The sequence below is a fragment of the Mastigoproctus giganteus genome, chromosome 4 (genome assembly GCF_048544385.1).
Source record: "Mastigoproctus giganteus isolate SK-2022 chromosome 4, ASM4854438v1, whole genome shotgun sequence".
Lineage (NCBI taxonomy): Eukaryota > Metazoa > Arthropoda > Arachnida > Uropygi > Thelyphonidae > Mastigoproctus > Mastigoproctus giganteus.
In genome coordinates this window covers 108,861,480-108,875,000 of record NC_143578.1, presented here as the reverse complement: position 1 = coordinate 108,875,000, position 13,521 = coordinate 108,861,480, and the positions used below count along the sequence as shown (strand labels likewise).

Sequence of the window (13,521 nt, the reverse complement as noted above, 5' to 3'; positions counted from 1 at the left end):
AACAAATCACAAAGGAGTTTAGCCAAGAGAAGGCAGATTACGAGAAATCTTTGACAAATGATGCAGAAAAACCAGCAAAAGGCCTTTTTATTTATATAAACCCTGGAAGAATGGGATAAATCAGATTGGCTCACTTAATATCGATGGTTCGACTTTTGATGATCCTGCTCAGGTAGCTGACAAAATGAACGAGTATTTTGTATCTGCATTCACACATGAAGAATTCTGTAAGAAAGTGAGGAAGGAAGCATATTGAACTTAACAGGGAGTTGACTGATTTTGTAATAAAAGAGAGCAAAGTGGAGGATAATTATTGAAGTTAAACATACGAAAGGCACCTGGGGTGGATGGGATCTGTCCAGTTATATTTAAGGAGGTGGCAAATTCATTAAGCAAACCCTTACCTATAATTATAAAAGCTTCCTTGGAGTCAGAGGAGGTCCCCACAGACTGGAGATGTGCAAATGTATCCCCTATTCAGAAGGGGGACTCGACACATCTAATCACAGACCTGTCAGTTTGTCTTCTGTTCCAGGGAAAATAATAGAGTCACTGGTTTAGAAGTGATGCAGGATGACCCAGGCAAGACTGCAATAATAATTCAGACACTGCATGGGTTTGATTAGGGGAAGTCTTGTCTGATCAATTTGATTGGATACTATGATGTGGTCATTAAGGAACTGGATGCAAAAATTAATTTTGATATCATATATTTGCATTTCAGGAAAGTTTTGATACTGTTGCACATGGAAGACTGCTGTACAAATTGAATTGGTATAGCATTATGGGCATGTTGCTGCAATGGATAAAGGGATGGTTTAGTGGGAGACGGCAGAGAGTGGTAATAAATGGACACTGTTCTTCATGGACTAATGTTTTTAGTGTAGTTCCCCCCCCCCCCAGTGTTTGGTGGTGGGCCCATTGTTGTTATGTTTATTTATCAGTGTATATATATCAGGCTTAATATCGAATCAACCTTTGTTGATTGTACAAAGGTTGACAGGGTTGTTAATGATTCTACTGGTACAGGATTTTAAAAATGTTAGGCAGATGGGCTGCGAAGTGTCAACTGAAATTTAACATTGACAAATGCAAAATACTGCATATTGGTAGAAATAACTCCAGAGAAACTACTGCATATTGGTAGAAATAACCCCAGAGAAACGTTCCAACTGTGTGGTACTACATTCAGTGTAGTAGAGAAAAATGAAAAGATGTGGGGTTATTGTCAGTGAGACATTAAATTTTGTGAACATTGTAGACAGGCTGCCATAGCAGGACATTGTGTTTTGTCAATGATATAAAAGAATTTTACTAGTAGGGGTTAGGAGGTGATTATCTTTTCATGTAAGGCAAAACTCAGGCCACACGTACGGTCTGCAGGCCTTATTTTCGGAAGGATATAGAGTTGCTAGGAAGAGTACATAGATGACCAACAAGACTGCTGAGTGAAACAAGGGTTGCTCTTATCAAGAAAAGCTTAAGGTCTGCAAATTGCAGCGTCTGGAGATTAGGCACATGCGAGTTTTTCTAATTGAAGGGTATAAATCTTTGAATGGTTTGAGCAGGCTTAATGCTGACGGAATACTTACGCTTGCTCAGATTATACACTTGAGCGCGGGGGGGGGGGGGAATTGAACTCAAATTGAGGAAAGCAGTTGTAGAATAGATGTGCAGAAATTTCTACAACAAACTTCCCTCTCTCGAATTTTAAGTTGATAGCTTAATTAGATTTAAGGAAAAACTGGGTGCACATTTGGAGCAAATTGATGGGTGAAACGTTTTGGGTTTTTTTTTTTTTTTTTTTTTTGATGATTCTGTAGTCGCTTGCTTTCTTGCATCGTATGCCACTACTAATGCTAATACAGTAAATTGTGAAAATCCGAACGTTAATAATTCGAAACGCGAATAATTCGACCGAGCTAGCAATATTTTTTTTTTTTTAAGCTAGTGCCTAAAATAATTACAGTAAGTGCCCATTATTTTGATTGACTACGTTTGTGAATTGAATTTTGTTTCTATTAAATGGCAATTCTAATAAGCAAAAATCGGAGGAATATTTCCACGGCTATAAATTTGAAGATACATTGTATAAAGCAGAAATTTACACCATCTTTTATAACAAAATTAAATGATACGTGAAAATCGGAATAATATCACAGGTTAGCAAAATAAAAATAAATTATCGCTAAATAAATTACCATACATAGCTTAAACGTACTGTCGAAGGGAGAAAGCAGGTCTTCGTTTTCAAAATTTTACAAGGTTGTAAAGTCAACGGTAAAAGATATTAAAACAACAAGGACAAAATTTTGAAGTTTGCATGGAACTTGATTCAGATTGTGCAAAAAAAAAGAAAAACTATGAGAACAGCTAATGACCCATCTCTCGAAGATGTCGTTTATTAACCCCAGGGTCTCACATCTGGTGAGTAGGGGACAGAGACGAAGTTTAGGAGAACCCATATTTGGACATTTTTTATGTGAAAAGGCACCGGATTTTAACAAAAATTATGCGGTTCTCAGAATTTAAAGCCAATGTTTTTATTTTTAAACTTACTATGTTTTTTTAAGGCTCCAGAACAGTATTTTTGGTAAGTTCGAAAATCCGGAAAAATTTGAAGTCCGAACTACCCAGGTCCCAATTAGTTCCGATTATCGACGCTCTACTGTATTTTCACACAGGCAATTGTTTTCATCACAACCACCAGGAAGGCCATCGAACAGTTTATGCAGTTTCCCCTATGTATTCACTACTGAGATGTTTGGAGTGCCACAGCAGATGACCCATGAGACACCTTCTCCTCATCGCTGACTATCTTCGACAAAAAACGAATTATGATATTAGGGTCACCCGTAAATGATTACATCTACCAATATATTTATTTTGTCTGTAAATTGCGAGTGTTCTTTGGTCAATTTGCCTGTTTTGCTGGGCCCCGGGTGCCAAGCGATTGTGACTAAGCGATTTCTCTGTGCTTTCACTGCGATTCTCAAAAGGTGAATTCTAGTTCTATTTTACGTTCTTCTCCTTAATAAATCCTTTTATTTAATAGCAGCTCTTTTTTCAAAAGTACTGATCGAGAGCAAGAAAGGAAAGTAACCTTTCTTTTTTCATATTTAATAGACTAATCACTACTAACTTCGCTTGGTCACACCAGGCACTGCTCCTGCCTCCCCGTGGCGGGGCCGGTAACCTTGGCAGAAAAGTCCATCTGCCAGGGGCTAAGAGGAGCCAACATGGAAAAAAATATGTTTCCAACTATAGAGTCGACAAGCTGTCGACCAGATACCGAAAATAAACATGACTCGTCACAAGCAAAGAGGTTGAAAACAAATCCCTCGGTGACAGACTTACCAGCATTTTTAATAATGCACTCACTATCAGAACAGCCTCTCAGTAAGCTATCCCCTTTTCTAATCCAAAAACATCTGGAAAGTATTGCAGGGTCTCCCAAGACGGTTAAGAGACTGCAATCAGGGGACTTACTTGTTGAAACTCTAAACCACAGGCATTCTGAAAAACTACTAAAAATGACAACTTTTGCTGGTATTCCAGTTAACGTAACTCCACATGCAACCCTAAATACATCAAAGGGTGTAATATCTAGTTGGGACCTGATGAATGTGACGGAGGAAGAAATTAAAGAAGAACTTAAGGAACAAAATGTCATCGCTGTAAAGAGAATTATGGTCAAAAGAGACAATATACTGATACCTACCAGAAATATAATTCTCACCTTTAACAGTCCAAATCTGCCCTCATCAATAAAAGCAGGATATCTTCTTTGCCGCACTCGTCCGTTTATACCAAATCCGTTGAGATGTTATAAATGCCAAAAGTATGGCCACTCTCAAACGACATGCAGAAGCAACCCAGTTTGTCCCAACTGTGGATCCTCTGATCACATTCAAAGTGATTGTTCAGTGAAAGAAATGATCTGTCCCAACTGCAAAGGCAACCATCCGGCCTACTCTAAGACATGTGAGAGATGGAAAACAGAGAAAAAAATTATGCAATATAAAGTCGAAAATAAAGTTAGTTATCAGGAAGCAAGAAAATTAGTTGCACCCATTATACATAACCGTACCTATGCCAGTATCGCAAAAAAATATCAGACAATAGCCACGCAAACTGATGTTACCATTCCACATAACATATCAATCTCCGACTGGGCTCGAGCTGTCCTCTCTCAGCAAGAGTCCAATACCCTGAAGCACTCAGACCAAGCCAGTAATACGCCTCTTAAAATTCCAGCAAAATCTCCTCCTCCACCAGTGATTGCTACTACTTCAAATAATCTTAATTCATCTACAAAAAAGGTTATTCAGGACACATCGATGCATTCAGAGTATTCTCCCAAACAGGAAGATCCGGTTCTGGAAATATTTGCAGAAGAAGAAGATATGGACACAGGTCGCCCTACATTTCCAAAAAGAGACAAACCAAAGCCAGAACGCCATAAGACATCCACGTCAGGTACAGCTTCTTCTTCTAAATTCAAGTAATGCCTAACATCTTGCAATGGAATTGCAGAGGCTTTCGTGGCAACATTGACGACATTCATTACTTAATTAACCGCTACTCTCCAGTTGGTTTCTGCCTGCAAGAAACCTATTTAACTCCTCAAATTTCCATTTCCATAAAAAACTACTCAATCTATCGACTAGATCGGAATACATCCAATTCTGCTCGAGGTGGTGTAGCTATCTTAATTAACACAAGGATTCCAGCTAGGCAAATCACTCTCCAAACCCAAATCGAAGCTGTCGCCGTGCGTCTGATTAGTCAGACTGCTTTAACTCTAGTCTCAGTTTATCTCCCACCAAATCATACTTACTCTTATAATGATCTTAAAGAACTTTTATTACAGCTCCCCTCCCCTATCTGCCTGCTAGGGGATTTCAATGGCCACCACCCTTTATGGGGATCAACTAAATTAGACAGACGCGGCCGACTGATCGAAACTTTACTGGATAAAGAAAACCTCACTCTTCTTAACAGTGGTTCGCACACCCATATACAGTTACCTAATGGACAGACTTCTGCCATTGACCTATCGATTTGCTCCCCAATACTGTTTTCAGTCATACAATGGTCCGCTCTGGATAATCCCATGGGCAGCGACCATTTTCCAATTGTTTGTAATCTGATGACTACACAACCACCATTAGACGAACCCTGCAGGAAATGGAAATTTTCTAAAGCTAATTGGGACAAATTTCAATCAGCAATCACATTGGATAAAAAAATTATACAACTACATCCCATAGATGAAGTTACCGACTATATCACTTCCTGCCTTTTATTTGCAGCTAAAATCTCAATTCCAATATCAAATTCAAAGACTCGACGCCATTTCAACTGTTGGTGGAATGAGGAATGCACAAAAGCGAAGAAAGAACAAAATAAAGCATGGAATTTATTTCGGCGAACTCCAACTACAGTTAATCTTATTCAATACAAGAAACTAAAGGCAAAAGCTCGTTTCATTCAAAGACAAGCCAAGAAAGATTCTTGGACTCGGTTTGCATCCACTATCAATAGAAACACGAACCCACGATTAATATGGAAGAAAATTAGGCAGCTTTCCGGGAAGTTTCCAACTGCTCCTTCCCCAATTCTCTCCTGCAATGGTCTAAACGTTTCTGCTCCTCTGGATATAGCAAATGCCTTAGGCAAAACGTTTGCTGACGTCTCAGCTGCTTCCACCTACTCTCCGGAATTTCAGAAAACTAAGAACACCGCAGAACAGAGACACATCAACTTTCGAACTTCACTGCTACTTCCATATAACCAGCCACTCCAAAAATGTGAACTTATGCAAGCCATCAGAACAACGCGCAACAGTGCCGCTGGGCCAGATGGGATATATTATGTTATGTTACAGCACCTTGATGAGGAAAACTTACAAATGCTGCTAGCCTTTTTTAACCGAATCTTCCTGGGAAATGTTTATCCCACTTCTTGGCACCATTCTACAGTTTTGGCCTTCTTGAAACCTGGAAAAGACCCCTCCAATCCTAATAGTTACAGACCAATATCTCTGTCCAGTTGCCTCGGTAAAATTCTTGAAAAAATGATCCACAGTCGACTCGCTTGGATCATTGAAAGCGAACATCTACTAAGTAATAGTCAGCATGGCTTTCGCCAAAACAGGTCCTCCTTTGATCTGATGATCAAGGCTGAATCCGAAATTCGCAATGCCTTTGTTAAAAACGAACACCTAGTTATGGTCTCCATAGATATTGAGAAGGCATTCGATACCACCTGGCGTTATGGAATTCTCCGTGACCTCCATAACCATGGTCTCCGTGGCAACCTGCCTATATTTATTAAGAACTTCCTCAAGAGCAGATCTTTCCAGGTGCGATATCAAAATTCCCTTTCTACTACATTCTTGCAAGAAGAAGGAGTACCACAAGGGTCAGTTTTGAGTGCGACCCTCTTTGCCCTCAGAATTGATTCTATCACAAAAGAACTTCCAAATACTGTAAAGGCGTACCTTTACGCTGACGATCTCTCTCTTTCTTGCCATTCACAGAATATGAGATCTATTGAAAGGCAATTGCAGATATCTCTCAATAAAGTACAAAAGTGGGCTGAGTGCAATGGATATCGTCTTTCCCAACAAAAAACAGTTGCGATCCACTTTTGCAATCAACGCAAACTGCATACGGATCCTGAACTTCGGATATCAAATACCACCATTCCGATTGCCAGCAATACCAGATTCTTGGGACTAATCCTGGACAGTAAGCTGAATTTCTTTGAGCATGTTAAATTGTTACGTACTACCTGTCTCAAAAAGATCAACATGCTAAGAGCTTTATCTGCCCATTCTTGGGGAGCAGACCGTACAACTTTGCTGCTCTTATATAGAGCATTGATCAGATCCCGTTTAGATTATGGTGCTCCAGTTTATGATTCTGCCCGAAAGAGTGTACTACGCTGGCTAGATCCTATTCAACATAATGCACTGCGGATTGCAATTGGTGCGTATAGGACATCTCCAACTCATAGTCTATACATTGAAGCTCATGAGCCCCCTCTGCATCTCCGCAGAAAAATGCTGTTACTTAAATATGCAGCCAAAATACAGACTTGCTCTTTGCATCCTATTCAGCCCTACCTTTTTAATCAACCACTAATTAATCTCTATAGAAATAAACCAGGTAAAATCCGACCAGCTGGCCTACGGCTTCTTGAAATATCACAGAACTGGAATGTTCCTCTCCACAATAGGCAACAGATAGAGAATTACTGTCATCCTCCGTAGACATCGTTTCCTCAACTAACTTGTGATACTTATTTTCTACAATGGGGAAAGAATCGCCTACCGACACTGAATGTGCAACAACTCCATGCTAGCCATCTTCAAAGCTGTGCTGACTTCTTGCCGGTATATACGGATGGTTCCAAATCTCTTTCAACTGTTGGCGCAGCAGCAGTGTTTCCCTCTGCTATCATATCAGCTTCTCTTCCACCTGAGTATACCAACTTTTCAGCAGAACTGTATGCAATACAATTAGCCCTAGAAAATTTGACTCTACATCCATCTGAAAAATATATAGTTTACACTGACTCTCTCAGCTCAATTAGAGCAATGCAGAATCCCTCTCAACAGAATCACCATATTTTAATTAAAATCAGGAGTTTACTATTGCAAATTGACAACCGTCAACAACTAGTGAAGTTTTGCTGGATTCCGGCACATTCAGGCATAAAAGGAAATGAACTAGCTGATATATCTGCTAAAAATCCATCAACCTTAGACTTAACCTCTGCCTTCATTCCAGCATCTGATTATAATATCATAATTCAAACAGCATACCATGCACAGTGGACAGCGCTATGGCATAAAGAAACAAATAACAAACTTTTTCAATTGAAACAGGACCCAAAATTATGGCACTCATGCACTCAGACAGTTCGGCGAGAAGAAGTGGTACTCGCACGGATAAGAATAGGGCATACCCATCTGACTCACCTCCATTTACTTACCGGCAATGATCCTCCACAGTGTTCACACTGCTCTGAACATCTAACAGTCAAACATATTTTGATTGACTGTCCACACTATCAACCACATCGTACTTCAACACTTCAAAATCTGGCTAATATTCAAGAACCGCTGACACTACATCATATCATAGGAGAGGAGGCAAATATTAAGGAACTTTTCTGCTTTCTGAAACAAATTAGAGTGTATAATCTTTTATGAATAGCTCTCAGAACTGAAATGAATTTGAATTGTTACGTTCTTTATTATTTTCTGATATAACTACGAATAGGCGCACTATAGCCATAGCAGCTAATGCGCCAATAAACAACCATACCACACACACACCACCTGTTTTGCTGGACGAAAAAAAAAAAAAAAAACCTAGTAGTAGTAGTGGCATGTGATGCAAGAAAGCAAGTGTATGAGCTTATGCAGCATCAGCCAAAAAAAAAAAAAAAAAAAATCACACCATTTCCCCCAAATGCCTGTCCAGTTCCTCCTTAAATTTATTCAACCTATCAACTTCCACAACGACAGATGGAAGTTTGTTCCAGCAATTAACCACCCGCTGGCTAAAGGCAAATTTCCGCACATCTATTCTACATCTGTCTTTTCTTAATTTGAATTTATGCCCCCTTAGGTTCGCAATCTGAACAAGTGGAAGGATCCCATCAGAATTCAGCGTGCTCAACCCATTCAAGCCTTATACACCTCAATCAGATCACCGCGCAGGTGCCTAGTCTCCAGCCACTGCAATTTGCCGAACTTAAGCCTCTCTTGGTAAGAGGATCCCTTCATTCCCATCACCAATCTTGTTGTCCTTCTCTTTACACACTCAAGTAAATCTACATCCTTCCTAAAATGAGGCCTCCAGACCTGTACGCAGTACCCAAGGCGTGGCTTGACCATTGCCTTATACAAAGGGACAATCACCTCCTTTTCCCTGCTAGCAAAATTCCTATATATCATTGACAAAACCCCATGACCTGCCCTGGCAGCCTGTCTGCATTGCTCAGAAAACTTCATATCACTGCACAATTACTCCCAGGTCTTTTTCATTTTCTACCACCTTAAGTGTAGTACCACACAGTTGGTACGTTTCTCTGGGGTTACTTCTACCCATATGCAAAGTACTGCATATGGGTAGAAGTAACCCCACACAGTTGGTACGTTTCTCTGGGGTTACTTCTACCCATATGCAGTACTTTGCATTTGTCAAGGTTAAACTTCAGTTGCCACTTCTTAGCCCATCTGCCCAAATTATCTAGATCCTGTTGCAGTAGCACACTGCCATTACTGTCATTAACAACCCTGCCAACCTTTGTATCATCTGCAAAATTTGACATTAAGCCTGATATACCTTCATCAATATCACTGACAAATATACAAAACAACAGTGGACCTAACACCGAATCCTGTGGTGTTAGGTCCACTGTTGGACTCGACTAATAACATTAGTCCACGAAGAGCAGCACCCATTGATTACCACCCTCTGTCTTCTCGCACTTAACCATCCTTTTATCCATTGTAGCAACTTACCCTTAATACCATTCTGCTTCAATTTGTACAATAGTCTTCCACGCGCACCAGTGTCAAAAGCTTTCCTGAAATCCAAATATATGATATAAAAATTATTTTTTGCATCCAGTTCCTTTGTAACCACGTCATAATATCCTATCAAATTTGTCAGACAAGACTTTCCCTTGACAAACCCATGCCGTGTCGGAATTATTGCTGCAGTCTTGTCTAGATGATGCATCTTTAACCAGTGACTCCATAATTTTACCCGGAACAGAAGTTAAACTAACTGATCTGTAATTACTCGTGTCACCCTTCGATCCCCCTTTGTGAATTGGGAATACATTTGCACATCTCCAGTCCGTGGGAACCTCCCCTGAGTCCAAGGATGCTCTCATAATTATGGCTAAGGGTTTGCTTAGTTGCTTTGCCGCCTCCTTTAATATAAATGGATAGATCCCATCCACCCCAGATGCTTTTATTTGTTTAACTTCAACAATTTCTCCTCCGGAGGAGAAATAGAAAGCAAGGCTTTTCGTTCAGCAAAGTAGGCGCATTATAGCCTTAGTTGCTAATGCGCCAATAAAATCCAAACCAAATTCAGCAAAGTAGGCAAATCGATTAGAGAATACACGCAATTTACAGATATAATACACATATGGGTGGTTGAAAGGAACTCTCCAGGTGACCATGTAAATGAGAAAGATATATATATATATATATATCATCACTCCGTAGACATGTATATGTCATGCAGACATTACAGAAACTGCTAATTTGAGAGCAGGTGTTTCAGTTATTTTGGGCACCCTTTGTAATTTTGAATTTTTAATTGTATCCCAAATTCAAAATCTTTGTTCCTGCTCTTAGTTTGATGAAATTTATACTGATTATTTTAAGGTAATAGAAAATCTATGACTGCAATTTTCTGCTTTAGCAAAGCATCCCATGAAAAACACAAGTGTTAATGGTTGCAAATTCTAATCTAATAACTAAACTAATCTCCTTTAGTTGTTTTCTAAAACATAAAATGTTCCTCCGAGTAGTAACTACTATGTGCATGTCCAATCAGGAACGAGCACGTGCTGTAGATTGTGTTTATCTGTTGAAAGCAGGAGGCTTATTTAATTAATGTGAACTTTTTGTTTATTTATTCCTGTTTATTGTATATATTAATCTGAATATTATTCATTGCTTAAAAGACTACTACCATGTTCCAATCAGTAGCGTGTATTTTACTTTTGTCGAGTATAGTTCACTGTAGTCTGGATGAAGCGAGGGATGAGAAACCTAAAGGTCCGAAGGTGACTGACATTGTGAGTATGATAAAAAAAAAGTAGTAATAAATTATATATAAAGCTTATAATCTGTTATGGACGCGCTGCATGTTATTGTGTAAGCTCAAAAATCACGAGAATTTAAACAACCATAATAATCTCCCTTCTGTTTTTAAGCTGCAGCGTAAGCTATTTAATTCTAACACACAAAAAGAGTCATACCAGTGTATTTCCATTTTGGAATCCATGTAAAAAATCATGAATGATAAAATTGGTAAACGACAAAACATATCTTTATTAGATTCCTGCAATACCAATAACAAATTTTGAAGAATTTAATGACTTGTGCCCAAACCATCTGTTTCTAAAATAAGAACACAAAATAATTATTATTTGGTAAAACATTTAAGCATTAGTATTCTGAGGCAGAGCTAGGTAGTTTAGAAAACTATTGGTTTTGGGAGTGAGTACACAATCTGATAGCTAACAACCAGTAGCAAGAGTTAGAATTAATCGTTTCATTATTTCTATTGGGACCAATGGTGGGGTGGGGGGGGATTGCAAGACCTATAGTGATCCATATGGGACTAACAATTAAATGGATTGTTTGAGTTACACGTATTTACTTGATTATGAACATATTCATAAATATATAAAAAAAGCATCATAAAAATATAAATTCATAAATATATTTACTTGATTACCACATATTTACTTGATTATGAGCTTATGTCAATGCAGGACTGTGCAATGGTATCCAGGGGCCAGGATGCATAGTTGGTATTGTGGCTTCCTTTTTGTGTTATAGCTATACTATAATTATTTACGAAACAGTTTGAGGTCCCGCCTCTTGTGTCTGGGCACAAGTCTCTTATATTCAGTGCACCTCCCATTTCTATGCTTTTCCTAGGAGTATAATAATTGAAGGGCATAGAGGAAGAATGATGAGTCATTATAGAGCAAGAGAGAGATGGGGAAAGGCATCATGCATTAATACTGCTGCTTTATTGCTGGCAACTTGCACATTTACACATCTCTATTGGAGATAGTATAAACACAGGATAAAATGCCAGGAATATTCTCATTAAATCACAAATGTATCAAACTCTCAGATAATTCTGGTTTTCCTCGTCAGTGACAGAGTTTGTTAAAACAAATTGGAAACATTTTATAAAATGCTGACGCTTGCAAACAAACTAATTTTACTGTTTTAAAGTACAGAGTTGTTTAAATTAAAGTATCCCTATGTAGAGGGCTCTGGAGCGAGTTCTAAGGCTCATACTGAAGAGAAATATGGACAACAGGTAAAGAATGCGCTTGCCATTTATTGGGGAAAAAAAATTAGTTACAAAATTTGTTGCTGTATGGTGTGTAATCATCTTAGTTATGATTATGCAAATAACTTACATTATTTGCATAATCGTAAGTTATTTATTGCCACAGCACCACTACTCAGCTCTATTGTACTGTATAAAAGCAAAACAGTCTCTTCAGAATCATACAGTAGATGTTTGTCTGCACTACAGCAGCAATGCCAACAATGTTGCAGGAAAAAAAAAAGTGCCATTAGTGAAGCTGTACTATTAAAACAGCAACAATGCAGCTGTGGCTATCAGAATTCTGGCCACAGAAGTGCATAAGGCGTGGACCTATGACTGTGCTGATTGCAAAATTTGAAGTGACAGGACATCTTGGTGTTCAACCAGGTATATAGCCACCTCACCCTTTCAAGTGCTAAACCAACCAAATAACCTCCCAACTTTTAGCAGTACCATGTGGGAGAGTGACATTGATATCACTCTTCCACCAATTCAATAGCTTATAAAATCACAGACTGGTGTGTCCAGCCAGCCTGGACCACATCAGATCACAGAGCCATTTCCTTCAAACTAAACAGGCAATTACAAACAACCCAACACTCTCTGTTGGATATCAAAAGGTATAACCTTAAAAAGGCAAACTGGCAGATTTTTGCAGAACATACAGCAGCTGAGCTGCAAAAACAGGAAAATGAGTGGTCTAGATCAGGTAACTGTAGCCCGGACGAGCAAGCACTGACTATGACAAACATTTTAACAAAAACAGCAACCCTGTCTATCCCACGGAAAAAACCGAGGAAGCAGACAGTTCCCTGGTGGTGTCCCGAACTGACTATACTCAGAAGTAGGGTACACCAGGCACGGAGACATTTTCAAAGAGCCAGAACATCTTGGTCACAAAATGAGGTGGATGCACTGAGAGATTCTTATAAAACTCTCAGGAATCAGTATACAGCCCTCATAAGAGATAAGAAAAAGGAATGCTGGAAGCACTTGGTGGGAACGACTGGAAACAATAACCCTTGGGGAGTTGTCTACAGAATAGTGACCAACAAGCTGCCAAGAGGAGATGTCTTAGAAACTACTGTCAAACCAGATGGAACCCCAACCCTGTGTTGGGTGGATTCTGTAAATAACATCCTAGACAGTATCATTCAGACTGAAACTGGAAATCATTCCCCCACCCAACTCGACATTATAAAAGAAAACACTGAATATGACAATGCCAATATTGAACCTCTGTTCACTATACAAGACTTAGAAATAGCACTATCTAAAACCAAAAACAATAAATGCCCAGGTTTTGACCTCTTAGAGGTTGAGATTATCAAAAAATTAGCAGAAATAGCACCAGATAAATTAATAGCACTATATAATAACTGTATGACAGAAGGTATATTCC

General features: G+C 39.0%; 1 protein-coding gene across 1 annotated transcript in view; it reads left to right on the top strand.

Moving 5' to 3' along the window:
- The first annotated feature begins 10,622 nt into the window (after positions 1–10,622).
- The window catches only part of LOC150086984 (peptidyl-prolyl cis-trans isomerase B), a 102,267-nt gene continuing 99,368 nt past the window's right edge, over positions 10,623–13,521 (top strand). Inside the window, exon 1 of the mRNA XM_090372877.1 lies at positions 10,623–10,839. Coding sequence (XP_090229003.1) covers positions 10,735–10,839 — 105 coding nt within the window. The 5' untranslated portion in view covers positions 10,623–10,734. The remainder of the gene's footprint in view (positions 10,840–13,521) is intronic.